General features: G+C 42.6%; 3 protein-coding genes and 1 long non-coding RNA gene across 6 annotated transcripts; all 4 read left to right on the forward strand.

Annotated features, from left to right (window-relative positions):
• The first annotated feature begins 1,081 nt into the window (after positions 1–1,081).
• erbb3a (erb-b2 receptor tyrosine kinase 3a) lies at positions 1,082–13,852 on the forward strand. 2 transcript variants are annotated; one of them, XM_011613779.2, is made up of 29 exons: positions 1,082–1,427; positions 4,894–5,048; positions 5,242–5,428; positions 5,751–5,876; positions 5,968–6,033; positions 6,282–6,400; positions 6,646–6,787; positions 6,960–7,073; positions 7,353–7,470; positions 7,549–7,622; positions 7,705–7,795; positions 7,935–7,952; positions 8,705–8,913; positions 8,984–9,116; positions 9,209–9,302; positions 9,406–9,560; positions 9,649–9,690; positions 9,803–9,944; positions 10,024–10,143; positions 10,224–10,322; positions 10,400–10,585; positions 10,657–10,812; positions 10,902–10,977; positions 11,064–11,210; positions 11,512–11,609; positions 11,694–11,900; positions 11,980–12,042; positions 12,125–12,386; positions 12,584–13,852. In XM_011613779.2, exons 1-29 carry the CDS (start codon positions 1,346–1,348, stop codon positions 13,372–13,374), a joined length of 4,272 nt encoding a protein of 1,423 aa, XP_011612081.1. In that variant the 5' UTR covers positions 1,082–1,345; the 3' UTR covers positions 13,375–13,852. The 2 variants fall into 2 exon arrangements, with proteins under 2 accessions (XP_011612081.1, XP_029682421.1); XM_029826561.1 differs by lacking the exon at positions 7,935–7,952.
• Positions 13,853–14,080: 228 nt separating this feature from the next.
• On the forward strand, positions 14,081–18,931 carry pa2g4a (proliferation-associated 2G4, a). Its single transcript, XM_003973203.3, has 13 exons — positions 14,081–14,280; positions 14,893–15,021; positions 15,311–15,416; positions 16,068–16,137; positions 16,214–16,306; positions 16,522–16,585; positions 16,691–16,769; positions 16,977–17,055; positions 17,188–17,321; positions 17,417–17,511; positions 17,592–17,719; positions 17,790–17,843; positions 17,929–18,931. The coding sequence occupies exons 1-13, from the start codon at positions 14,199–14,201 to the stop codon at positions 17,989–17,991; spliced, it is 1,176 nt and encodes a 391-aa protein (XP_003973252.2). The 5' UTR covers positions 14,081–14,198; the 3' UTR covers positions 17,992–18,931.
• Positions 18,932–19,462: 531 nt separating this feature from the next.
• On the forward strand, positions 19,463–20,875 carry LOC101068937 (uncharacterized). The gene is made up of 4 exons (XR_965321.2): positions 19,463–19,568; positions 19,667–19,693; positions 20,086–20,108; positions 20,589–20,875. It is a non-coding gene; the product is annotated as an uncharacterized lncRNA (long non-coding RNA).
• A 640-nt stretch (positions 20,876–21,515) lies between these two features.
• Positions 21,516–26,213, forward strand: crbn (cereblon). 2 transcript variants are annotated; one of them, XM_029827179.1, is made up of 12 exons: positions 21,516–21,638; positions 21,840–21,964; positions 22,080–22,282; positions 22,395–22,544; positions 23,096–23,258; positions 23,589–23,651; positions 23,729–23,813; positions 23,913–24,028; positions 24,284–24,348; positions 24,678–24,809; positions 25,006–25,148; positions 25,290–26,213. In XM_029827179.1, the coding sequence occupies exons 1-12, from the start codon at positions 21,569–21,571 to the stop codon at positions 25,304–25,306; spliced, it is 1,332 nt and encodes a 443-aa protein (XP_029683039.1). In that variant the 5' UTR covers positions 21,516–21,568; the 3' UTR covers positions 25,307–26,213. The 2 variants fall into 2 exon arrangements, with proteins under 2 accessions (XP_029683039.1, XP_003973227.2); XM_003973178.3 differs by having other exon boundaries at positions 25,006–26,213.
• Positions 26,214–27,670: the final 1,457 nt, after the last annotated feature.

The following is a 27,670-nucleotide window of genomic DNA, read 5'->3' on the forward strand; positions in this document are numbered from 1 at the left end:
AAAGAATTTCCAGTCTATTAAACAAGCCAAAACTTTCTATACTGTTCATCAGTTTATAACACTACCGTATTCAAGGGGGCAGAAATGATATGATAACTTTTTTATTTTAAACATGCAGGTGCAAAATAAAGATTGATAATGAATAATAAATGAATAAGAATAAATAAGAACAGAGAAATAGTAACAGATGCATATAGTATAAATGTTCAAAACTGAGTAGGAATTGAAACAGTCTGTGCAGACGTGGTATCTTCTGTCCTTAGATCCTCAAACTGGGTCAGGAAAAAACTTTTTGTGGTGAAGAAGAAACCGGAAGAAAAACCACAGATGAACATTAATATTGTGGCGAGCTCGGGTTCTGGATTGCGGAAGAACTCAGACACAGACTTCTGCCAACTTATTCTGCTATTCGATTGCAGAAAGAGTCACTTAATAAACACACCCAGAAAACACACGAACAAAGGGAAGCCTTCAATGACACACATAACTCAATGACACACATAACTCAACGACCAGAACTCAATAAATAGAACATCAACATTGAAAGTCACAAAGGAGAACATTTAAAACAAATAAAAACAGGGTTAACACAAACCTGAACCCACAGAACACACTGCTACAAAGCATGCTGGGAATTGCCCACTCTGACCCTCCCCAACACGCTACAATATATTGACACCTGATGATAAGGCAAATGTACCAGTGGGAGCAGCAGCACCAATAACAACAGCAGCAGTAATTGAATCCCAAAACAGATGACTGGGAAGTGATGAAGGAAGGTTTAAACTGTAAACTTGTGTTTGAGGTGATTGGACATTAAGTTGTGTGAGAACCGATTTATTGCATTTTGACGTGTGATTGTACCCCCTCTCCCTCTCTCCTGAAACATTTTCTGGATGTTGTATGAGTAGTTATTTCATGTTTTGCACTTTTTAATAAACTCTAGTTGTCTGTTTCAGGACGCATCATTCAAAACTCTGTTAAAGCTGTTCTACGCTCCCATAAATCAGTGCAGTCGCTTCCGGCTCTGATTGGCTGCGCGCTGCGCTCCAATCACGGAGCTGTAGTGATTCATGTCAGACAAACCGGAGCGGGCGGCTGTCAGAGTCCACCCGAGCGAACAAGGGCAGCTCCCGTCTTCCGAACGGATTTAACCTTCTTTAATCGGACACAAGAACCAACGGAAACGGATTAAAACCGACTGGACTAAATTGACTGTGGATTTAGCCCGTCTAAGCGGACGCAGCCGGACTGAGAGGCGCTTGTTTTCGCAGACACAAAGGCTCATTTTCGGGGGTAATGTGGGTGTTCAGGACCTCCAAAGCCTTGGAGAAGTGACGTGAAGATGACCGCCGTAAGGAAGGTGCAGCAGGTGCTGCTGTGTGTCCTGCTGCCGTGCGCTCTGTGCAGGGCGCAGACGCAGCAAGGTGGGTGCGCGCACGCACGCACACACACACACACACGCACGCACACACACACACACACACACACCTGTCCTCCCTCACTAAGCTCTAACACTAGAACCTGTTGCGGTGCGTCACCCGCGCCTCTCCCGCTGCTCTGCGGGTATTGCTCCCATCTTCAAAATATGTGGTTTCACAAGTAATTCCACGGTATTGAAAGGCGACATCGTCTTGTTTCAGGTAGTGAGGGTCAACAATGACGCCTGTGTGTTTCTAGTACAACCTCCTATTCTTTTTCAGGTCTTTAATAGGTCACTGAATCTGAAATGTAAAGCAAGACAATCTCAGATCAGTCTGATCTACTGTCAGATGTTTTACAGTAGTCAAGCGCTGCTGGAGAGCAAAAGGAGTTACCTGGAAGTGTTTACTTTGGATGTATTTACCTGTAGGTAAAACAGTGGTCACTAGTCCTGACAAAGACTCTCTGTCAATAGTGCGTGCGTGTGTGTGTGTGTGTGTGCGCGCGCGTGTGTTTTATTACAAATACATTCCTCACCAGTGATACACGCACCAAGGCTAAAACTGTCTTTAAAGGCAGCATCAGTCCTGGTATTGAATCCATGTGTTTAGCTGGATTTTACTGCTCATATTGTTGGTTTTTTTTGGTCATCAGGAGTTCATTAATCTGTTTTTGTCAACATCGGGGATGCTTTAGAGTTTCGAACTGAGGTCAAGGCTCAAGGCTTTTTTAAACTGTCAACGTTTTGCTGTTTGTCTGCTCCACACAAACGCGTCACCAGAACTTGTTTGTCCAGCTTTCGGTTGTACACACTGATTTCACAACCTCGGTGTAAACATCACATAGGCGGGACCTGTTGATGCTGCTGTGCTCTTTAGCCAGGTATTCAAACACCTGATGAGTTCACTAAACAAGCATGTCATCGCCTCTGTTGGTGACATGAGGCATCTCTGCAGGTGCCGTTTACAAGAGTCGATGGAGCAAACAGTACATTTGAACACGCCTCATCTGGTTGTGAACAAGTGAAAGCGCTGTGGCGTGCACGATGTTGGCCTTTGTCTTTGGCATCTGTTCCACCTGTTTGGTCCCTAACCTGCTCCTGTCCTGTGCCAAGTTTCTGTTTACCCCAGCTATCGTCTCAGCAGCTTTGCTGAGCTTGGAAACAAACAGATTCTGAGCTTGTTTACCTCCTCCTGGAGCTTTTATTTTCACTCTCCTCTGTTTAAGTACTGAAACTGTGGTAACGGGCATAACCTGATCCTTGTCATGTTTCCATCATGTGTTAGGTTACACCTATAGTGCTGAGCACAATGCAATGTTTGCTGCGAGTTGCACATGTAATAAACGATAGTAGCAAGCGTTAGCGGAGCAGAGGAAGCAGTTTGTGCAGATGCATCTTCGTGCACTTGTTTCTACCTCAAATAGGACCATTGTTCACGTGTGCGTTGGTGTTGACTCTGTCAAACCCACGCCCCAACCCTTTTACCACCAAGATCCATCTGCCAACACTAAAAGCCCTCCTTTGACAGAGGAAACCAACTCAACCAGTTGAGATTGTCTTTTTTGTTTGTTTGTTTTTTTAGCTCCCGCAGCTGCAGCTTGTGCATTGTCTATATAGCTAACATACCACTTTGGCCCTGACTGTACTACACTGTCTGCACAGTGATTTAGCACTCTGGGGTCGGCTTCACCTTCGCACATAATGCACACTTGTGTAAAAGGTCTTGAATCTACATGTACAAGCATTTCAAATAGTGTAAAATCAACAGCTTGGGCCGTCCGCTGATATCACCGAGGTGGGGTAGATAAAGTTCTTCACCTTTGAGCTGCTCATAAACTGGCAGCAGAAACACCTCAATGGTTGAATGAGCCGTAGACGGAAACATGAGCAATATAATGCAAAAGTGACCCTAATAGGTGGAAAGTCCGACAGATTTTTGTTATGAAGTCGACATAATTTCTGCCGTATCCGTGTGTTTGCTTGGGGGGAGGGGAAATCAAATGAATGCGTTTGTTGAGCATTTCATGGGTAACTCATAAATGCTTTATCTGATTTTATTTGTTAATAAACCACAGTTGCCGTCCTATATCCAGAATCTACATATTGGAGTATCCCGAACGTCATCATCATTTGTGACAGAGAGGACAAAACAGAGCAACCTAAGACACATTCGTCAGTGTGACAGTTGAGTAAGTTTAGATATAAGCAAAACTGTCAGGACCGTTGTCGGCTGTGACGGACTCAGAGCCAGTTTCTATATCTTCAGAAACACTATAAAACGATTCTTATCGGGATTTTATGGATGGCGGTCATTGAGACTCCCTCAAGTGTGCAAGCTCTCTCACACACACACACACGCACGCGCACGCACACACACACACACACACACACACACACACACACGGAGCGGGAGGAGATAGGTTAACAATCATTCGCCTTTTTTTATGCTCTAGGTAATCCTGTTTTTCAACTAGACCCTGTTTTGACTGTTATGGAATGTGTTTATGAGCATGTTGAGCATGATTTGTGTGTATCTGTGTGCGTGCATTTGTATGTGTGTGTGTGTGTGTGTGTGTGTGTGTGTGTGTGTGTGTGTATGTGTGTGTGTATTATTCATAAGAGAATAATACTGAACAACCATTAGAAGACTGAAAAAGCATCATAGGAAAAACTACGGAAAGAATAAAAATAAGTCGATTCTGAAAACAACCACCGCTTTTCTCTCTAATTATATCAAGTCTTTGCTACTTTGAATTATCTAATACGCTACATAAATTATAGACAGCCAAAATAAAAACTTAAAATGAGAAAGCAACATCACTGTAATGTGAGAAAAATATGAAAAACGTTGTTTACTTCCACTCAAATAAGTAAGTGAATTTGTAAAGTAAACATTTTATTCCAGACATGGAGCCCCATAAGACAAAATGTGGTGGTTGATAAATTATAAAGGGAGCTGTGTCAGATTTCCCTGTAGATTAAAGGACTTGGTTGTTTTTAAGGGAAAGTTTGTGTTTTTGGGGCCCGACGTTACAAAACCATGTTGAAATCCCTGCCTTCATCTTCACTCGGTTTTCCCTCGACTGATTCTGACATTTGAATAGCAAAGCAGCCTTTCGATTGACGCTGAATGGCTGAACTCCCACACACGGTAAACAAGGCCTCATGTTTGTCTCAGAGTCCTACACACAATCCTCATGTTGTTTCCTACAGACAGTTCAGCGGTATTGAGTGAACGTGACAGAGTGTCTTGTGGTGAATTGAATAAATCTCTCTTCATTAAGGCTGTTCCCTTATAAAGAATGCGTGTGGATTGATGTCTGCTCCTGCTGAGTGGAGCTCCATGACAAAAACATCACAAAACAGTCTTATTTCTTGTCGGAATTTCACCTACCCTGCCCTTACGCATTATTAATCATTGCCCAAATTAAAGGCACTTATTAACGCGAGAACATTCTTTACTCTTGCAGTGGTTTGTTCTGGCACCCAGAATGGCCTGAGTACAACTGGGACCTCGGAGATCCAGTACAACCTCACCAAAAAGATCTACACAAACTGTGAGATCGTGATGGGCAACCTTGAGATCACCATGATGGAGCACAGCAGGGACTTCTCCTTCCTGCAGGTGAGACTTTCAAGGTTTATCCCTGAGGTGAGCAGCACGGTCACATCCACGCACCGGTGGAAGATTCCACTCTTCAATCATTCAGAGTGACTGTAAAAACAGCAAAAGCACACCTCTGCTACCAGGAAATTCCACTCATGCTCGCCTGTGTTTGATCGATTTCTCTTTCTCTCGTTTGTTTTTAACCCAACAGTCGATCAGGGAGGTGACAGGTTACATCCTGTTGGCCATCAACGAGTTCAGCCGTCTGCCACTGGACAACCTGCGTGTCATCAGAGGCAATGTGCTGTACGAGAACCAGTACGCTTTGGCCATAATGATCAACTACCGGAAAGACGGGGAGCACGGCCTTCAGGAGCTGGGCCTGACTCACCTTACAGGTACGCAGGAAGTCAGTCAGTTATTGTGTGTGCAGAGGGAGGTGGGAGAGCAGATAAGAGTTCACCCTGTCGGAGCTCTTACACCCACACGGAGGTGTCACACCTTCACAGCGTAGGTCACGGCAGCAGCTGTGATGTGAGGTGCCGGAAAACGTGCCGTGCTCTTAACCGCTCAACTGTCAGTAAAACACGAGCTGTAGGATGTTTGTGTGTGATGTCGTAAAGAGTCAGCGGCTGAGGCTGGTGGGATGAGTCACGGGCGTGCTCAGGCTTGCGACGCTATTTGTCTTTCGCTGTTTATGCGTATGTGTGTCGCCCGCAGAGATTCTGCAGGGAGGAGTCAAGATCATCAAGAACAGGGACCTGAGCTACGCCCCCAAGGTGAACTGGTTGGACATCGTGAAGGATGGAGCAGCCAACATCACCATCTTTGGCAACGGGCCCGAGAGTGAGTTATGTCACATTGCATGTGGAGTCACAGTCAACAGGGAAGTGTTACTGCTGCCGACCTCTGGTGACAAACTGTTTGCCTGTTTTAGAACCTTGTCACGAAGCATGTGGAGACGTTCCGTGCTGGGGTCCAGGGAGGAACATGTGCCAGATCAGTAAGTGACTTCAGCACTTTAACTCCTGGTGTGGAGACAGAATACCAAAAGTCTACATGAAATAAAATAAGAACAGCCAAAAACAAAAAAACCTCAGAGTTTATGGTGGCGCTTTGGACCAGGTTTGACCTCTGACCTCAGTTTATCAGGTCAGGCCACCCTGTCATCTGTTCAGCCTGTTGATCCTGGCTTCAAAACGAACGTTGTCATTTGTGGCCGAGGTGAACCAACCCCATCATCTTTTTCAGTGACAAAGACCGTGTGCGCCCCTCAGTGTAATTTCCGATGCTTCGGCCGGAGCCCCAGCGAGTGCTGCCACAGCGAATGCGCCGGCGGCTGCACTGGACCCCTGGACACTGACTGCTTTGTGAGTCACTGTGAGATTTTCCTTTAAGAGTCGCAGTGAAAAGTACAGGTGTAGACAGTAAAATCAATGAAGGCTCAGCTCCATTTATCGCTGGGCAACACTGTTACAGGCGGATGTCAGCACAAAGGGAGCCTTTGTTGATGTTATGAGTAACACCTCAGCTTTCTTCTCAAAAAGACAGAGACAGAGGGAATGCATCTCTTAACTGTGCGAACGCTAACGCTGACATATATGCTGGTTTACAGGCCTGCAGGAGGTTTAACGACTCGGGCTCTTGTGTGCCTCAGTGCCCCATGGCCCTTATTTACAACAAGTACACATTCAGGCTGGAGCCCAACCCCAACGCCAAGTTCCAGTATGGTTCCATATGTGTGGCCCAGTGCCCCCGTGAGTACCCACAAATGTTTCTCTTTAGCCAGATAGTCAGAAACCATCTTCACACATCTGTTTTTTAGACATATTTTTCGACGTTTGAACCTTAACTTTTTATCGGCTTCCATCCTTTCAACCAATTTAATTCACGTTGTGAATCGGGACAATTTCTTCTTCCTCTGTTTAGCCAACTTTTTGGTGGATGGCACTTCGTGCGTCAGCAGCTGCCCTGCCGACAAAACGGAGGTGGAGAAAAAGGGAGTGAAACGATGTGAGCCTTGCGAAGGCCTATGTCCAAAAGGTATTCGATTATATTCCTCACCTGATTCCAGAAAGCACCAAAAGATTTATCTTAATGATTGTTAAGAGGGAACCGGTGGAAATAAAGCACCTGGCTATATCTTAGCAACAATAATCAATAGGAAGCGTGCCTCTGAGGGTCAGTCGTTTATTTGATTAATGAGTAAACTGATGGACATGTAGTGTATGCTCGCCATCTCTGCTGGTTGATTCCATGTAAGTTTGTATATATATCTATATCTATATTTATATTTTGTCCCATTTTTGTCTGTCTCACCAGCTTGTCATGGGACAGGAAGTGGAACCAGAGAAACTGTAGATGCTCTTAACATCGACAGTTTCATCAACTGCACCAAGATTCAGGGCAGTCTGCATTTCCTTGTGACCGGGATCGAGGGGTAAGCACATTTCCCTCTGTTTTGATGAAGACTGTTGTCCAGGTCCAAGACTAGTTTCAGTTCATCCTCTCTCAACAGTGATAAATACAAAAACGTGCCGCCGCTCGATCCGGAGAAACTGAAAATCTTCAACACCGTGAGACAGATCACAGGTAAATGGGAGCTACACAGCTCTGGAATATCTTATCATCACATGTTGTAGTTTGGCTGAACACTGTACCTCTCCATTTTCAGACATTCTGAGTGTTCAGTCATGGCCTACAAACATGTCAGACCTGTCAGTCTTCTCCAACCTCCAAATTATTGAGGGCAGGAAGCTTTACAAGTGAGTGCTTTTCCCCCTTCCTTGTTCTTGTTTTGATTCCCTTGTTGACTATGCTAGTGCCATTGTGTGGCTTTCACTACACGTTCCGTGATGTAAATCTGATCATTTTGGAATTTGTATCTCTTTCTTTCCCTTGTAGAGGAGTAAGCTCAAAGAGGTAGGGTAAAATAAATAAATATGTGCTGTCTTTAATCACATATAATTAAGTGGGGAATAAATAATCCCTTGTTTGATGGTGGCATTTTATTAGTTTCCTGCCTGCTCTTTTTCTTTTAGACATGTTTTGTAAATCAAAGTAGGGGTGTTGAATTTGATCATTTCCACTATTGTTTCTCCCTCACCCACAAGTTCACACAAAAAAATTAAAGCAAGCAAGAGCTAATTCATTCAGGAATAAAAGATTCCACAGTAATCAAACTGAACTGAAGTCTGGGCTGAACTGTTGGTGTTACTTCACTTTTTTTCCCTAAAAACTAAATTTTCCAATTTTATTTTCCTGGCTGATTTTGTGAACTGTAAAAATATTCATCAATCTGTCAGTCCATTTGTTTCTGCTAATTCAAACATTAGTCAAGTCAGTCATATTTATTATTGACTCAAATGTGGGTGTTACAGCAGCAGTAAACTCAGCAACACTGTACCAGGACAAGGAGATTAAAACTATAATAAGGAGCAATAATACATCATAAAGTTTCTTAAACATTATCTACTGTTTGTAAGTGTTAGCAACAAACAAACCTTTTCTTCTGTTGCCTTGGTATCACAAGCAGATATGGGATAGACTCTCCTGCTGTCTTGTATGGTGGTGGTGGACCTTTCTTTGCTTGTTTCTGTTGATTACACTGAGGGGTGATGCTCCTTTTTTTCAAAACTGAATGACTGTGTGTTGTTTTGGTGGCTGGTGTTCAGTAGCTACTCCCTCCTGGTGGTGAAGAACCCCTCTCTGACCTCACTGGGGTTGCGCTCTCTTCGGGAAATAAACGACGGCGCTGTGTACATAACGGGAAACAAGAGGCTGTGCTACCATGACACTGTCAACTGGACACGCTTGTTCAACCCGCACCTGCCCAGCCAGCAGAAAATCGAAATCAAGGACAACAGGCCCAGAAGCGAATGTGGTGAGTAAGCAGCAGATAAGCAGTGGCGTTGTCCCTGTTGGTGGAGATATAACTTTAAATGTCCCCACAGTCCGTGAGGGCCTCATGTGCGACCCCCTCTGCTCCTCTGACGGCTGCTGGGGCCCGGGGCCAAACCAGTGTATGTCCTGCAAGAAGTACAGCAGAGGAGGGATCTGTGTGCCGGACTGCATGTTCTTAGATGGGTTAGTTCCATAGAGTAAAAATAATATTACAGTTAGGAACCACCCCAAAATTGTTTGCATTCATTTAAAAGGAAAATTTCGTCACTTTACAGGGAGAGACGGGAGTTTGCAACTGTATCAGGAGAGTGTAAGCCGTGCCACCCAGAGTGTAAGGTTCAGAAAGGGAGGGAGACCTGCAAAGGCCTGGTATGTGACCTGAACTGACAGCTAGAGGAAGCACCATCACTGGTTTCACTTTGCCTGTCTGACGTATCTTTGCTGTCGTCTGTCCAACATTGCTTCCCAACAGGGAGCCGATGAGTGTGTGGAATGTGCCAACCTGCAGGACGGCCCGCACTGCATCTCCTCCTGTCCCCAGGGTGTGATGGGAGGCGAGGAGATCATTTTCAAATACCCAAACAAGCAAGGACGCTGTGAACCGTGCCACGCAAATTGTACCAAAGGGTCAGCAATACGTCTGTCTCTGATCTCATCCACTTGTGTGCTTGTGTTCTTCTCAAATTTAACTATTTGTTGTTACTTGCCGGTTTAGATGCTACGGCCCAGGAATTGGAGATTGCGTTAAAGAGTATGGGTGAGTTCCGCATGTGTAGTGATGTACAAATAACTGGGTTTCATGAATATGTGAGCCAGGAAATCCAGTTTCTGTCATGCTTTGAAATCATTTTTTCTTTTCTTGTCATTAGACAAATGGTCACCGGCATCGTGGTGGGGGTCATCGCCCTTCTCTTTGTTTCATTCGCTGTTTTCGTGCTGACCGTGCTGTACCGCAGAGGTCTGGCCATTCGGCGCAAGAGGGCTATGAGGAGATATATGGAACGGGGGGAGGTCAGCCAGAGTCTCAGGACTGCATTGTGTTGTTTCACTTTTGTTTGGTCCTGATTTTTTTTTTTTTGTCTGCCATTAGAGCTTTGAGCCTCTGGACCATGGAGAGAAGGGGACCAAGGTTCATGCTCGAATCCTGAAGCCCTCTGAGCTGCGGACGGTAAAGCTGCTGGGTAACGGAGTGTTTGGATCTGTCTACAAGGTAATGCCGGTTGACTTTACACACTGCTTCTTGCACATTTGATAATTGTTGAGTAAATATCTTTATGTCTTATCTCACAGGGCATTTGGATTCCTGAGGGGGAAACGGTCAAGCTTCCTGTGGCCATAAAGGTGATTCACGATCGCACTGGACAGAAGACATTCAACAAGCCCACCGATGTGAGAAAACACAACTTGCGTTTTATACGATGGTCAGTATTTGATTTTAATAGTAACTAAAGGGTTGTCACTTGCAGCACATGATTGTCCTAGGAAGCTTGGACCACATGAACATAGTCAGGATTCTGGGCATCTGTCCTGGGGACAGCCTGCAGCTCATTAGCCAGCTCAGCAGTCATGGCTCCCTGCTGGAGCACGTCAGGAACTGCAAGAACAAACTGAGCCCACAGAGGCTGCTCAACTGGTGTGTCCAAATCGCAAAGGTAATGTGCTAGCCTTCATTTTTGGATTTGTGGGTGTCTCCAGGCACTCAAATGCTGCTCTTTGTCAACAGGGTATGTATTATCTGGAGGAGAACAAGGTGGTGCATAGGAACCTGGCAGCCAGAAACGTGCTCCTAAAGAATAATTACACTGCTCAGGTGTCGGACTATGGCATTGCAGACCTGCTTCACCGTGATGATAAGAAGTACTTTTTCAACGAGGCTAAGGTCTGTAGCACAGAATCGTCAACAACAGTCAACTTACCTTCTTTTGTTAAAATGGACGCCATAATTACATTTTCTGTTTATGTGTCCAGGCGCCGATTAAATGGATGGCACTAGAGAGCATCTTGTTTCGTAAATACACGCATCAGAGTGACGTTTGGAGCTATGGTATGTTGTAAAAGAACCTTAGTTAGAAGTTTGACAGCATGGAGCATGTTCAAAAATGTTTTTGCCTCCATGTAACAATTGTTTAGGTGTAACAGTATGGGAGATGATGTCATATGGAGCAGAGCCATACAACACAATGCGCCCACAGGATGTTTCTGATCTCCTGGAGAAAGGCGAACGGCTATCGCAGCCTCAAATTTGCACGATCGATGTTTATATGGTCATGGTGAAGTGTGAGTACAATGGTCTCCTTTTGAAATCATTAAAACTTTTAGCCAATCTCTGTGTTTAGTCAGTCAGATGGTCCATTTACTGTGGTATAAAATAGGAAATAAACATATTTTTCTCAAAAGTCAAATTTGGCGGACAATCATTAATTGGTTTCTGTGTGATATGACACCTCTAATCCAGCAGAATCGTGCTAATGTGCTAAATATTAGCTGTAGCTCAAATTCCATATTGTCGAATTCAAGGCTGTGTATTGCTTCTGACAAAGAAAAGCATCCAACAAATATTTTATTTTTTAATGTCCAGGCTGGATGGTGGACGAAAACGTCCGACCAACATTCAAAGAGCTGGCAAATGAATTTACCAGAATGGCCAGAGATCCACCGCGATATCTGGTGATCAAAGTAAGAGAGACTCACTTTCTCCAGTAGATAGAATCTTTCTTTTGTGTGGATGTATTATTGCTGTAACTTACCCGTGTCCACTAGGAGGACTGCAGCCAACAGGACACAGATGAACATGTGCAACGGAGTGCAGATGTTCTGGATGCAGATGACCTGGATGTTCTGGAAGTTGTGGACACTGAGATGATGAATCAGGAGAAGGAGGATGAGGAATGTGGCCTCGCCCCAGCCCCCTACTACGTGCCTCAGAACAGAACTCTCAGTCGTCTGTCAAAGATGGACACTTACAAAGTGAGAAGTTTTCTGTCAATGTTGTGTCCCGGTTTTCTGTCCCTCCCTCCCAAACCTCACATCTGTCCTCTCTGTGAAGGTGGTTCTTTCCTCATCAAATGTGGCAGGATACCTGCCCATGACCCCGGGTGTTGACAACGTCGTAAGTAAAATGCAATCATCATCGTAATCTGCCACAATTCTCATTTTGCTAACACAAATCTGTGTTATTTAATGGGGTGCAGACCGTCTGGGCTTCGCGTTCTCGGCTAAACTCGGGGCGCACGATGTCAGAGAGTTCGGAGGGATGTGGCACAGTAGTGGACATGGAGAGGAGTGAGGATGTTTCCCTGTCAGGGAGCCTTAAAAGACACCGTAATCGCCAGGACAGCGCTTACATGTCACAAAGAGACAGTATGTCTTGTGGTCCGCCAGAGACTCCATCCCCAGACATGGAGGAAGAAGATCAGAATGGATATGTACTTCCAGGGGACAGCCCAAAGAGAGGTAACTTCATCATTTAGACTTTTCTTGGCCTATTTAGCCAAGAGTATTTAGAAAAAGGGAGCCTGGAAGCTGATCATATCTTCTTTGACCCATCCTTGAGCCACTGTTGACCTCAATGTCATCTATAAAAAGTTAACATTTGTCAGATTGTCCAGATGTTGTCCTCTAATCTAATAACATCTTTCTTTCATCTGCAGATACCCTACTTTCCACATCTCGAGGCATCCCTGGGAGGATAGGGAAGTCTCATTCGTCCAGTCTGTTGAATGATCCAGATGATGAAGAATACGAATACATGAACAAACAAGCTTGCAACAGTGTCTCGCCCAGGCACAACGGCCACTGGATGAAGATGAACAAAAAGCGCACGTCCTCCACATCGTCCCAAATGACAGCGTGTTCTGTGGACACCATTCCGTCCATGGAGCTGAGGAGAAGTCAGACAATGAGCAGCTACAACTCTGATTTGGAGCAACCGGGGTCTAACGATGTCAAATATGAATACATGGACATCAGAAGTATTGATAAAGAAGACAGTCCTCCTGCACAGGCTCCGCCTCTTCCTCCGCTTCTGGTAAAAGCAATGGTGGACCAAGAAGTGGAAGAATTGGAGGATGAAGAGGTCGATGGATACGTGGAGGACAGTATCTACCACTACACCAATCAACAACCGAAGCTGCGACAAGTTCTTCAACAGATGAAGGCGGTAAAAATAGAGGGAAAGGACAACGGCCAGCTGTATGAGTATGAAGACATGGACTCCATCACGTCGGCTCAACCCGAAGATGCGGCAGTGTATCAGAACATCCAGAAGGAAGGGGACAGTGCAGCGAGGCAAGGTCCAGCACAGACACCTGGCTTTGACGCCTATGTCAGAGTTCGAGCTGGGGTTGGGTTGGGGGAACCTGCAGCTGTTGACAGATCTTTTGACAATCCGAACTACTGGCACAGCAGAATGTTCCTCAAACCAAACGCCGTGCCCACCTGAAGAACATTTACACACATCGCATACTGCCCTCTGTTCATGAAGGAAAAACAAAAGCAGATAAGCATTCTGAAGTAAATCGTGTTGCCTTTAACACAATTTCATCTACCAACCATGTGTGGATTCTTTTCCCTTAATGGTCTGATCAAAGACCTGACCTAAATGGCCTGACTTTATATTTCCTACCTTTGCCTGTGAGTTGGGGGGTTTCCAGAAAAGATTGCACTCATCATTTAAACACTAACACAAGCTATATATTTTTTACTGTTTACATTTTGTAATGAACAATGAGGCCTCCGTTCAAGAACAAACGTGTTTTGAGTTTTTTACTGTTGATAAAGGAACTGCATTTTCTACTAAATAAAAAAGGTATTTTCAGTTACTCTAAAGGGAATTTTTAACTGTGCACTATTACCAATGTAATATGTAAATTTGTTCGATCCTGCCCTCTTTCCATCAATACAATGTTTCACAACTGTGATGGTGCTTCATACTGTACTTTAGGGTTTGAAATGTCAGGACACACTCTAAGTCACTTGAAATTCATTTAAGTATATTGACATTACTAAATGATCATTTTTCTGCATAAAACACATATCATTAAATAATTATGTATTTTCTGGTTAGCACTGGAGTGATTCATATTTTCAGATGTGCTTCATGCTGCGTTTTTGGCGGGTCGGGGTAGTCGTGACGTCATACAGGCGCTTTAAAGTGGGAGGGGCTTAGAGGGCAGCTGCCGGAGGCTGGTTAGCGTAGGCAGCGACTGAATTGCAGGGAATCACCGCCGTATTTGGTCGATAGGCGACTGAAATTCGACTGCCAAGATGTCAGACGACGAGCACGAGCAGACGATAGCCGAAGACATTGTGGTCACCAAGTACAAAATGGGTGGTGACATCGCAAACCGTAAGTGCAGGGAATTGAGCAGCCACCGCTGCTAGCATGCTAACTTTAGCCGTTCTCTCATGCTAATGTTAGGTTTCCCACACAGCCGCAGCAGCCATGTGGGAACATGCGAGCCGCATATATGCAGCCCGCGGTGCAGCTGCTTTAGGTCAGGCTAGTCTCACTGTTGCTGAAATGTTGCGCCGGTGTGGGATGCTAACTAATGCTAGCCAGCTAATTTGGCTCAAGATGTTGACCTGTCAGTTTGATATGCAAACTCGGATAGAGCTTCAGTGTTCACTGAAATAATAATTATTGTTTGTGTTGACACATAATCTATACAAATGGACAGATTCCACGTCTTAACTTTATTAGATTCTCATAAGATGTGTTACTGAAATCAGTGTGTTTTAAGTGTTTTAAGGAATGTGAACATTTTCAGGTGCTCTGCATATCTTTTATTTGCTAGGTTGATATGCAAGACAAATGCAACCTATGCTGATCTTTCCCTACATGCATAAAGTTTTAGTACTTTTTTGCCATAGCATAATTTTTTCCCCAAAATGTGAATTGTGCTACCTTCCTTAGACACTCATCTGTTTCTTTTAACCACATGCTTTTTGTCTGGTCCAGAGGCTCTTCGCCTGGTGGTGGAGTCGGCCAGTTCGGGTGCATCAGTGCTGGGCCTCTGTGAGAAGGGTGATGCCTATATCATGGCCGAGACTGGAAAGGTCTTCAAGAAAGAAAAGGAAATGAAAAAAGGTTGGACAAAGAAGACATTAGTGAATTTGGTGTTGTTTGAGGGATTGCCAGTGGACCCTCAGAGGGATTTTTTTGATGCAATCATGCAGGAAGTGTGTGTCACTCGTCTGTAATTGGTCTTTCAAACACCAGGAATAATTTAGCTTCAAACACAGTGGCTCGCTAGGATAGATTAAGGTTATAAGATGGGCCTGGTGTTACCTACTCCATCTTCATAGTGTTGTTGCTAAACTTGTGGATGCTTTCCAGTGAAGATTTGGTGGTTTGTTTGTTTTTTTCCTTCTTCCAGGCATTGCCTTTCCCACCAGCGTCTCAGTCAATAACTGTGTTTGCCACTTCTCTCCCCTGAAGAGTGACCCTGACTACACACTAAAAGATGGCGATCTGGTCAAAATGTAGGCACCAAGAATGTCTCACCCGGTGTGTCTTTGGTCTCACAAAAGTGTTGCCTTCCCTTGCCTCCATGTGATCTTGTTTGTGAGGAATTTCCTTGCTGCTGTTCACTGTCTGCTTCATGAGGTCTTGTCTGTGTGTCTGTCCAGTGGCAAACGACAAGTAAGGTCAAACATATTTCAGAAGGAGTCTTTTTTTTTTTTTTTGACTGGTTTGTTGGAGTTTAGTTTTGATGGTCATCCATCATCTAAATCCAAAAACTCATCCCTCTGCACTTTTACCACGAGAAAAGAAGTCGGGTGTCATCTTAATTGTTGTGTTGCCACATGTGTCCTATGAAACGTTCGCTGTGTTGTGTGTCTTGTTGCTTGATGTGTGTTTAGTAGGTCACACAGGCTTGTATGTTTTATTGTTGCTATTTGTGGGACATCTGTGCGCTCCACCTGGTTTCATTGACTTCTTTGTTGTACTTTACCATGTATTTTAGCTGAAAATACCTTCGGTTTAGTAGCAGTAATAGTTATGTTGTTAACATGTTTTTCTGAGTGTAGTATCTGTAATTTTTGTTACAGCTAAGTAGTAGTTCATAGTAAACTTCATTGGGCACAATCGGTGAAATTTCTTTCATTGTCTTCTTTTCTGACTTCCTGTAGAGATCTTGGGGTTCACATTGACGGCTTTATTGCTAATGTGGCTCACAGCTTTGTGGTGGGAGCCAGTAAGGTAAAGGCTATTTTTGAAATGTAGTTTTGTGTTCAGTCTGTTTTCGTGCTGCAGCTTCTTCTTGTCTCTTATTTAGGAGAACCTCATCACAGGCCGGAAAGCTGACGTCATCAAAGCGGCTCATCTGTGTGCTGAAGCAGCTCTCCGCCTTGTGAAACCCGGCAATCAGGTACATAGAACTGTTTATTTCCATCTGCTCGCTCCCAAATTTTCCTGCTTGTTTTTTGTTATTGTAACCAGTTTATGTCATGAATGGTATCTTATCTCTGTGAAACACATATCCTGTTTGGCAGAGGTAAACACTTGGTGTTTTCAGCCTTTAGCTATCAAATTGTCCAAAATGGAATTCATGATTCGTGTGTATTATATTTTCTTGTTTCTCAGAACGCTCAAGTAACAGAAGCCTGGAACAAAATAGCTCAGTCATTCAAATGCTCAGCGATCGAAGGTGAGCAGCTCGGTCACATTTGGAAGTGCTTGTGTTTTGTTCTGAAGAGGCCATTTTGATGGACATGGTTGATTTTCTCTCCGTCTCTGTGACTCTTTCTCAAAGGTATGCTGTCTCACCAACTCAAGCAACACGTCATAGATGGAGAGAAGACCATCATTCAGAACCCAACAGACCAACAAAGGTGCCTTTGAGTAGAACGGAGTATTACAGACTAATATTAAGAGAGAATCAGTCCTGTGGGGTTTTAATCATTTTAATCCAGTGTGTTTCTCATCCTGTCAGCGGCCTGAACAAAAGATTTAAAAATCATCACCAAAAACCCAAAGACACTTCCCCGTTGTCCGCATTTGGTCAGATGTGTTGTTATTAAGTTGTTATTGTTTGTAAGGAAGGACCATGAGAAGGCAGAATTTGAGGTACATGAAGTGTACGCCGTGGATGTGTTGATCAGCACTGGTGAGGGGAAGGTCAGTATTTCCTTGTGTTGCTGGTTACTCTTGAATCCAACTGTTGACTGTGTGTCTGCTGCAGTAGACACGCGTGTTGTCTCACGAGCAGACAGCTAAAGTGGTTTATGCTTGTTTATTATATTGAATCAGGCCAGAGACGGAGGCTTGAGGACCACCATTTACAAGAGGGACCCCAGCAAGCAGTACGGCTTGAAGATGAAAACGTCCCGTATGTTCTTCAGCGAAGTGGAACGCCGCTTCGACGCAATGCCATTTACTCTCAGGTATGGATGCTTTCAGGAAAGTGAAAATTTTTAAATGTTAATCAAGAAAGAACAAACCTGGTTGATTTTTTTTTTTTTTTTTTTTTTTTAATCAGGGCGTTTGAGGATGAGTCGAAGGCCCGTCTGGGTGTGGTGGAATGTGCAAAACGTGAATTGCTGCAGCCGTTTAGCGTGCTGCAGGAGAAGGAGGGTGAGTGTTTGCCATCTCTTTGATGTATTTTACCTCTATGGGTTTTTCTTCTTAGCCATTGTCCGTGTGTCTATTCTCAGGAGAGTTTGTCGCTCAGTTCAAGTTCACAGTGCTGCTGATGGCAAACGGTCCTCACAGAATCACCAACGGACTGTTTGATCCCGACCTCTACAAGTCAACGTATGAAGTACAGGACCCAGAACTTAAGGTTGGGACTTCATCAGATTCACTGTAAAATGTGCTGAGTCAGATGTTCTAACTTTGCAACTGTTTTACAGACTTTATTACAAAGCTCTGCAAGTCGTAAAACACAGAAAAAAAAGAAAAAGAAGGTAGGTTATTCTTTGTGTCTAACATAAATGGCAGACAGATCTTTAGACTTGTTTTAGTTGCGTGACGTTGAGTATAACTTTCTAGGCCTTAAAGACAGCAGAAAACGCCACCAAACATCCGGCCGAAGAAACGCAAGCTACAGAATAAACACTGCTTTTCCGTGAATGGAAGACCCCACCGAGGAGCAGAACACCGGATTTCCCCCACACTGAAAATTAAACAAATAATGAAGAACTTCTGAATCACAAAATATTCAAAATTGAACATTGACGACAGGAAGGTATTTTGCATTTACATCCAGAATCAATGGAGTTGTATCAAATCATCGGTTATCTTTTTTTCCCCCCCCTGGTTTATCAGCAAATCATCTTTAACTCTCCCTGAGTTTTGTGTTCAGTCTGAACGGACTTCTGATTATTTTTTTTTTAGGTGAAGAATTGTTATATTTACCTGCAAAATATAGATACTAGAATTGAGAGCATTGGGCTTTTCTAAGGCTTCCTGTTTGCCTGAGGTCCACATGGGTTTTTTTCTGACTTGGGTGGAATGACTCCTCTTGACTTCTTTTGTTTAAAAATCTATGAAGTTTATCTTTTTATCTTGCGATAAAGGAGCATTTGCAAAGCATATTATGTTGTAAACAGTTACTGTCATTAACATCGGATTTACACTGATGGTGATTTTTAAAATGTATGGAAGACACTTTTATCATCAAGGTACAATCGTAATTTCAAGTGTTGAATTGTATTTTCAGGTAAAACGGTACAAGGTGAGGGCTTTTCCATGTTGCAAGCAAACTGAGTTGTAGTAAAGGGTTTTAGGGGACAAAACTGCCACATTCACTGCCATTCCCCTCCAAGGTTCTGGAAAATGAACTGTTCCAGTTGGAATAACTTTTCTATCAATGTTTTCTGTTTTCCGACATTATCCTTGTGGAGTATATAATTTCTTTTTTCTGCACTTGAGTTGGAGAATCATTCTGAATCCGAGTTTCACCTCAAGGTCTGGCATAGTGCTTATATTTCTGCTTATGGCTCTCTGGGCAAATGGAACTCTCCATTCAAATAAAAAGATTTTCATACATTTACTTTGTTTCGTTTAATTTAAATCTATTTTTTAAAGACTTTTTAAATGAAGCTGGGTAAGATTTTGTATGACAAATTTACATTTGTTGGCAAAAAAGTTTTACTACATATGTAACACCTCAAATTATTGGATTAGTTGTGTCAATAGTATTACGTTTAAATATTACATTTTTATATATACATATATGCATGTTTTTTATGTTATGGAGTTTATTTTATTATATTTATTATTTGCATATCAGTCATTGCATTTGGATGACATGGCACAAAATTATCACTTAAGTCCTGCTTATAAACATAATATATGTAGGCATAAAATAAAAGGATGATCATTAACAATGGAAAATGATAAAATACATGTTACACATCAATTATGGTACAATTTATTTATTTTAAATAAGAATTGGGTCTGCGTTGGACATCTCATGCCAGCCAGAGAGAAGATTTTCCATAACCTGGTGGCCCTGGTGGTTGGTTTTACCAATACTTTTAAAGAGAGCGGGGTCTTGGTCCATAAGACTACATTTCCCAACGAATAATCGAAACAGGGGCCTTGGCGCTGGAATATGACGCCACAAGTTTATAAATACCGCCCATTTCCTTCGTCACATCCTCTTTCCGTTGCTCTTCTCGTTTGAGGTAATGGTCTGGCTTTTCTGATAAATGAATCCAGTTTAATCACTAAGATTTAGGAGTCATCGTTCAGACTTTTAATCAAATATCAAATCTTTTCACAGAAACTTCTCCACACGATGAGAGCCAAGGTAAGATGATCAGCTTGTACTTCTAATATTTGAGTGTTTGTTCTTCCTGCGCTATCTTGCTAAGCTAGCTAACATGTGAACGTTTTGTGCTTGTTTATGTTGCTTGCTAATAAATGTTAGCGGTACAAGGAAGTGAATAAATCTTTAATTCTTCGTTATAGACACTCTCAACTGCATAATGTAGAATAGAATGTAGTGTTTTCTGCAATCAGCCAATGCCGTTATGGGACCAATCAATCTTCTTGAGTTGATATATTCTCCTTGCGTTAATTACCTCCGTCATTGCAACATATCATGCCAATAACTTAATTTGCCAATAATACTCAATGGACTGTTTAAATTACTGGTAAAGATTTGTAACGTCTTTGAATTAATCAATTTCTCTTTTCTAGTGGAGGAAGAAGCGCATGCGCAGGTGAGAAAACGTGATCAGATTTGCTGTTTGCAAAAATTAAAGTGGGGTCTTCATGTACATCGCACTCGCAAATGTACCTTGGGTGCCCCTAAACTTTAGTCTTGGCCTAGTTATTCATTTTAAATTTATCAGCCTTGTCTAAGCTTAAATTCCAATTTTAATTCTTTGAAATATGGCTAGCTTTTCAGTTTTTAAACAAAAATGCAGTGTATTGCTGTTAAATCAAACTTATTCAAGATACTACTGGGCAGCGAATTTAAAATATTATCCATAGTTGGTATGTCGGAAAAGGAATTGCTGCATTTTCTTGGGGTTACTATATTTTGACCCATGATGGAATGTTGAATGTAACAACTGAGTTCCACCTAATCAGGTTATTGATAGTAAAAATGAAATTTATCACTTAACTGATGTGGTTATTTGAAAACATTGGGACCTTCATTGCAAGTGTATCATCTCATTGTGTTCTGCTATCAACAGGCTGAAGCGTAAAAGGAGAAAGATGAGGCAGAGGTCAAAGTAAGCCCTCATCTGTGCCAGCTGGGATCCAGTCAGAGCCTCTTCAGATGACTGACTTGTGGCTGAAGGAGATTGTGGCATAAAGCCTTGAATGTCACTTCAGATGACTGCACGAGGAGTCGGTTGTATCGACCTAGAAGATGGCTGGACAGAACTTACATCAAATCTTACAGCTGCTTTGTTCATGGACCATAAAGTTATATCAGCTTGTGTGTTGAACAATAAACAACCTTTTAAATTTGAATAAATGAGTCTGCTTTGATTATTCTGCAGTAGGTTTTTTTTTTTTTTTCTCAGTAATTCATGTTCCAAGATTAATTAAATTAAGCAAGTGTAACACGTGTTTGGGGAAACTTGCTGCTGCATGTACACAAGTCTCTGGGGAGCTAATGTGTTATACATATTATACAAATGTTTATACATATTTGTTAAACTGCAAGCACACAGGCAAGCTGTCCTACGAGACTGAGATGAGATGAGCTTGACTTTAAAAGTTAACAGAAGCATTGTAGTGCACGTTTGTACAGCAACATACTGTAACTTGTAACTAAAAGCATTGTTAGCGGTCAATGAAAAAGAATATGGTTGATGGAAAGCAGCCTGTGATCACCTGAGTAGAGAATCATTCAATGTAATGTTCACAAAGGTGAAAAAGTATTTTTTTTAAATCAACCGAAACCAATTATTTTATAGCAAAGAATAAAAGCAGATTTTCTTTTTATTAATTCGGCTGCCTCATTGTACTGAGAATGTAACCTTGAAGATGTGGGCGCAGCATCAATTTGGGGAAACTTGTTTCTTTACAAAATGTATACAGTGTAAGGTTATTGTTTATTACCAGTTGGAGTCGTTACTTGGGCTCTTGCAAGGGGGCGCTAGAAATCCAAGTCAAAGATCCTGATTTTCCACAGAAGAAGAGCTGGCATTGTAAACACAAGAATATGGCTGACGAGAGGGGAGGAGAAGACAACGTTAACGACAACATGGGGAATCAATTACAGCTTTTACCAGGTAACGCTTAGTTGAAAATATAATTTAGTTAGTCCAACCGCTAACTGCCTGCTAAAATGTCACTTGGCTATGCTTTAGAAGACCAAACTATAACTGTCATATTTTTTGAAGCCGATTTTACTTTCATTTTTTGTTTACAGCCAGAGTGGCTTAGTTAGATGAGAAATTGATGGTGTCTGTTTTGCTCCTGTGTAATACCAGACAATGAGGAAGAAGAGGAGGAGGAGGAGCAGGAGGAAAATGTCATGGAGACTGAAGACCGAGACAGTGAGGAAGCAGAGAAGCCAAGCATTACTTTTGACCCCAGTCTTCCCACGTCACATGCTGTAAGTGATGCTCAGGCGCTGCACTTTTCTCAGCCGTGTTTCAGCTTCACAGAGTTTTGTCATTTAATATATATAGTCTTTTCAAATGTATTGACACTGACCACTTTGATGGCAGTACCTGGGTTCAGACATGGAGGAGTTTCATGGCCGTACAGTCCACGATGACGACAGCTGTCAGACCATCCCCGTCCTGCCGCACACAGCTGTGATGCTGGTGCCAGGTCAGACTCTCCCTCTGCAGCTCTTCAGACCGCAGGAGGTCAGCATGATGCGGAGTCTCATCCAGAGAGATCGCACCTTTGCTGTGCTGGCACACAGGTTGGAGACCGCTACATCAGGAATTACCCCACAGTGTCCACTGCAGATTAGTTAGATTATGTAATTGTAAAGTATCACCATCTAAATGACCTTTAAAAATGTCTTTGCACAGTGATGCTGCTGAGCCTGTGGCAGAGTTTGGGACCACAGCGGAGATCTATGCATATCAAGAGGAGCAGGAATATGGCATTGAAACTGTGAAAGTAAAAGCTGTGGGGAGGCAGAGATTCAAGGTGCATGAGATCAGAACCCAAGCAGATGGGTATGTTGAACTAACCCTTAAGCCTTCAAAATGTCAGTTGTTTTTCTAAAGACATGAACTCGGAATCTCTCCATTTATCAGGCTGATGTACAAGAATGGGAGTTCTGAATTTTAAAGTTTTCTTTCTAGAGATTTATTTGCACGTGTAGGTCATGTAAAGATGCTTTATAGCCATCAAATAAGCCAGGAAAGGTTAGCTTTTCTACCTGTTCTCACACCACCAAAGATTAAATAATTTCTTGGTTTCTATGGAATTTTTGTTTCATATCACACCTATAACATGTTTGTTTATACATTTATTATTGCTGATGTTTCCCAGGAAGGCCACCATGTTCGTGGATGAAAAATTGAAGGAACGGTTCTTATTTCTGAGAGGGAAATATTCAGAAAGCATTATGATGAGCTCAGATTTACAAAGCTCCTGTCATAGACATGACATGATATTTAATGAGCACACATTTATTTAGTTTGTTCTGTCCTTTATCCTCTCCCACTTCATGCTCCTCTGCTGTGACTTTTTAAATCATCTCTTGTTGTTTATTCCTGATCAGGATCAGACAAGCCAAAGTACAGATCCTTCCAGAACGAATCCTTCCAGATCCCCTCTCAACTCTGCAGTTAAGTCCTTTCTCCAGACTCTACGGACAGCCCTCCTCCAAAGCCCCCTTTTCCAGCGGCAAACAGGCCCAGTGTTGGTGGAATAAGTACAAGCAGGTCAGAAACACCACGCGCAACACTCCCGTGTAACACATAATCAGATAAAATAATGAGCCTGATGAGGAAAGTATAAATTGGACAAAAAAGTTCTTCTGCATTTTAAATCATTATCATAAACATCTCTATAACTTTTTTGGGGTGAACATTATGTAAGCATGTTCATGTTAGTTGTAGTTGCATCTACTGTATTTGCTGATATGGTTACAGTGTATAAACATGTCAATTGTGAGGAATATTAGTCAATGCTCGTATAATTATAGGTAGAAATATGAAAAGTTTGGATGTTAATTGTTGCAAATACAACACTGTCGCTGTCATTCATCTCAGAGGAAGTTTCACTCGGCCAGTTTGACCCCATGGCCGCCCTGGGTCTACGCACTGTATGACTCTGTGAGTACTATAATGGGACTTCGTCTGTACACTAGCACCATAAAGGTGGTGCCAGCCTAATGTTTTTAACACCACAGGAGTCGCTCATGAACAGAGTGAAGAAGCAGCTCCACGAGTGGGATGAGAACTTGAGGGATGACTCTCTCCCCACCAACGCCGTAGGTCAGCCTCAGCTCTGTGTCTCAGAGACCGCCAGCAGAAACACACACGTTTTGTGTTCTCATTCCTTCCTCACTTACACCTTCCTCCTGTTTCTGTCAGACTTCTCCTACAGAGTGGCGGCCTGTCTGCCCATAGACGACGCTCTGCGGCTGCAGCTGCTGAAGATTGGCAGCGCCATCCAGCGACTCCGCTGCGAGCTGGATATCATGGACCGGGTAAGGAAAGGTCATTCCTTTAAACCTGTTGGTACAAGGTCAAAAGTAGCTGTTTGTAGTTTACTTTGCACACTGTGGTTCATTCCAAAGTTGGCTTTCCCATTCAAAAGAACCGAGGGAGTATTTTGTTCCGAATGTGTACATGTTATTTCTACCTCAGACCTTTGTACTGTTTGTCTGCTTCCATCAGCCTCTGTAAACGTCAGTGACGAGTTTGACTGACACGCATTAATAACACCTACCTTTCCTCCATAGTGCACTTCACTTTGCTGTAAGCAGTGCCAAGACACAGAGATCACCACAAAAACGGAAATCTTCAGGTGATGACTTGATACATGTTCAGCTGCTCTGGATTATTTTTATATAATCAAATCTTGAATTATATTTTGACTAACTCTTGAAAACAACTTACATATACATCCTTTTTTTAATAGTCATATAAAGTTAATAGAAAAGAATCACTAGTTCTCCTTAAACTAATGGTATTCAATAAATCTTTGCATAGGAATAACAAGTGTGTATATACAATTTAAAAAAAAAAAAAAGGCAATATGTTTTTTAAGGTTCGATTATGGTTTTTTTAAAAGGCAATTCAGATTCTTTGTCTGTAACATTTTCTAACACGTTTCCACCCATCCTTCCTCTCCAGCCTGTCTCTCTATGGTCCGATGGCTGCTTATGTCAACCCTCATGGTTACGTCCATGAAACTCTGACGGTCTACAAGGCCAGTAACCTTAACCTGATCGGCAGGCCATCCACACTGCACAGCTGGTTTCCAGGGTAACTCAAAAATGCTTTGGTCCAAATGATTCAAGCACACAACTCGAAACGCCTGTGCTCATATTAATGTCTCTGATAGATCTTGCAGGCAAAATGCAGCAAAAATTACCCACACAGTCAGGATGGTTGTATGTGGATTTAAACTCTGATAATAAACCCAAGCAGTTATTTTGTGACCTCTTTCTTGTCTGCTCAGGTATGCCTGGACCATTGCACAGTGCCGAACATGTGGCTCACATATGGGTTGGAAGTTCACAGCCACTAAGAAGGACTTGTCTCCCCCTCGCTTCTGGGGCCTGACCCGTTCATCTATGCTCCCCCGTATACCGTCCGAGGAAGGTGACGAAGGGCGGGAGGGCTCTCGCCTCTTTTGCGTGTGATATTGGACTCCTTGTCCAACAACACCTCTCAAGCATGGATGTTAATGAACTCTGCAGTTACTTTTAGCTATAAATCAACACATCCTGTCTCCCCTGGCAGCAAATCCAGCTTATTAGTGGGAAGGTCACGGGAATGCTGAGTGGTCCTGAGGATGGAACTCATTCTTGCTGTCAGAGTTTCTCAGAGCACTGTGATTTCTGTGATGAAGGGACAAAGAAATTGAGCGGTGTGACAGATTCCTATTAGATTATGTGCTAACATCATAGCATGGCTCCCTGACCTGCTGATTTTTTTGGCTGTTGCAGACAAGAAAACTAATTTAACTTCAGATGTTGTCTGATGGTGGCTGTGGCTGCGTGTGTACCTGAGGGAGACGTTGGTAAGCTCTCTCTTTTACTCCGAGATGGCGTTTTCTGATCTTATTTCACTCAAGGGTCATTTGGAAGAGCACTCATGTTTAGATTGGATGCTGTTTGGGATATTTTAGGTCCTGGTATTAAATTGGATGTATTTTTTTATGTCATAATGAAAAGGAGTTCATTTTCTCAGATATCTTTGCCCCAGTTTTGCTATGTAATGATAAAGATGTAAGAATGATATGGTGTAAATATTAGTGTAATTGTTGTCTGTTTTACTGCATATTCAACATTCAAGTGGCAACAGGAGCGCTGTAAAAAAAGATGAATATTACAGCTATTTTGATGCCTAATGGAAAGGTTTGAATTAACAGACAGCAAGAGTGTGAACTCTTTGAAAGATGTGCCTATGACCCAATTTAGTGTCAATGAAGATTTATAGACAAGACAAGAGATTTTTTTATGGACCATTCTTGATTTGCAGTTTCAGGTTTTGTTATTGTTTTTTTCGCTATTTTGTCACCCAGCACTGGCATTTGTATGTAAAAATGAGGCAGTTTGTGTATTTGTTGTGAAATGTAAGTTATGAATTGAACTCATTTCTCACTCGCATCGAATAGCTTTAAATTCTTGCAACATCACAATAAGATGCCCTCGAAGTTGTGAAGCCGAGAGTCTGTCGTTCTTAAAGGACAATTTATCTAACGCTTTTTATTACTCAAAGTTTCCTTTCTCAGTAAGCTTTGCTTTCATATGTGCACCTCACTTAGAAGCATTTACGGGAATAAAAGAACCACGACCTCTGATTTACTCAATATAATTAATCAAATTTGTAAAAAAAATAATTAATTAACCATCAAACTGATGCTTCAATCATGCCTATTAAAAAAAAACCATGTCATCAATGTGCATGCACACGTATACAATACACAAAGTGGCTAGATGGTACAGCAGCACACATCTGCGTTAATATCAGAAAGATTGTGCAAAAGTGCAGCCTATCAATGCAATGTTTCACAGCAGAGCTTTGGTCACCAGGCTGATCATTCAGGTGATAATTTGGTAAATGTTTCAGTATTGCATGAGCAATAAAGGGCGTCGGACGTCGTGGTTGTCGGCTGGACTGCGGAGTTCCTTTAAAGCTCATGTAGAGCGCGCTGATCTGAGTCAGAAGCTCCGTAGGGGGGGTTACCCCTGAACGGAAGGTAAATGCAGCGGCTCTTACAGCTGTCCGGAATGGCCAGCAGCATCAGGACTGTGACAGTGGGTGCCGGGTTGACAGAAAAGAGCGAAGCTTCAAGTCACTTCTGTGCGTAAAAGCGCACATCTGGATCAGAAATATTCCCCGAGAGAAATAAAACACATATTCCCTTGGAGTGTGTTTATGCAGAGGACGAACAGCATCACGCTGAGGATGGTGGCTCCGCCGAAGATGACACTGAGTGATCTCCGCTTTAGCCTCCTCTCTTATTACATTCACCCCAAAGTCACTGGTGCATTGTGTTTGGATCAAAGAGTTTTGGCTGCCACATGACCTAAAAGTTGGATTTCCAGCGCCCACGGATTGTGAAGAATTCAAAAAGGGATAAACAAAACTTACTTTGAGGCTACATATTTAATATTTGTACCAACAAAGTGAAGCATGAATAATGTTGAAGCTGAAGAGATGATTGTTGTCCCAAAATCTCAGCTTTGCTGAGGAGCGGATAAACAATTAAACAATTCTACAATTACCAGACGCATAAACAAGAGATTAAACATTTTAAAATATGTACAGTACAGGCCAAAAAAGTTTGACGCACCTCCTCACTTAATGCTTTTTTCGGACTGAGTGACCTTTGTAATGTAATGAAGGCCGCTCATTTCTTTTTACTTAACTAATTGGTTCTTGCCATTATATGAATGCTAACTGTTGTCCAATGTGGCTGTTGGCTGTGTAACAACCTGACTTCTGCACAACACTACTGATGGTTCCAGTCCCATTAATAAGGCAAGAAATTCCACTACGTAACCCTGACAAGGCCCCCCTGTGAAGTGAAAACCACTTCAGGTGACTACCTCATGAAGCTCATTGAGAGAACACCAAGTGTTTGCAGCGTTATCAAAAAAGCAAAGGGTGGTTAC

The sequence above is a fragment of the Takifugu rubripes genome, chromosome 19, assembly GCF_901000725.2.
Source record: "Takifugu rubripes chromosome 19, fTakRub1.2, whole genome shotgun sequence".
NCBI classification, from domain to species: domain Eukaryota; kingdom Metazoa; phylum Chordata; class Actinopteri; order Tetraodontiformes; family Tetraodontidae; genus Takifugu; species Takifugu rubripes.

Coding starts and splice junctions, on each gene's coding strand:
- erbb3a (XM_011613779.2), top strand. CDS start 1,346: ATGACCGCCGTAAGGAAGGTGCAGCAGGTGCTGCTGTGTGTCCTGCTG. Junction 5,877..5,967: donor CTTTGGCAACGGGCCCGAGA/GTGAGTTATGTC, acceptor TGCCTGTTTTAG/AACCTTGTCACGAAGCATGT. Junction 7,074..7,352: donor CGAAGGCCTATGTCCAAAAG/GTATTCGATTAT, acceptor CTGTCTCACCAG/CTTGTCATGGGACAGGAAGT.
- pa2g4a (XM_003973203.3), top strand. CDS start 14,199: ATGTCAGACGACGAGCACGAGCAGACGATAGCCGAAGACATTGTGGTC. Junction 15,417..16,067: donor GATGGCGATCTGGTCAAAAT/GTAGGCACCAAG, acceptor GACTTCCTGTAG/AGATCTTGGGGTTCACATTG. Junction 16,307..16,521: donor TTGTGAAACCCGGCAATCAG/GTACATAGAACT, acceptor CTTGTTTCTCAG/AACGCTCAAGTAACAGAAGC.
- crbn (XM_003973178.3), top strand. CDS start 21,569: ATGGCTGACGAGAGGGGAGGAGAAGACAACGTTAACGACAACATGGGG. Junction 21,639..21,839: donor TCAATTACAGCTTTTACCAG/GTAACGCTTAGT, acceptor GTGTAATACCAG/ACAATGAGGAAGAAGAGGAG. Junction 24,349..24,677: donor ACAAAAACGGAAATCTTCAG/GTGATGACTTGA, acceptor CTTCCTCTCCAG/CCTGTCTCTCTATGGTCCGA.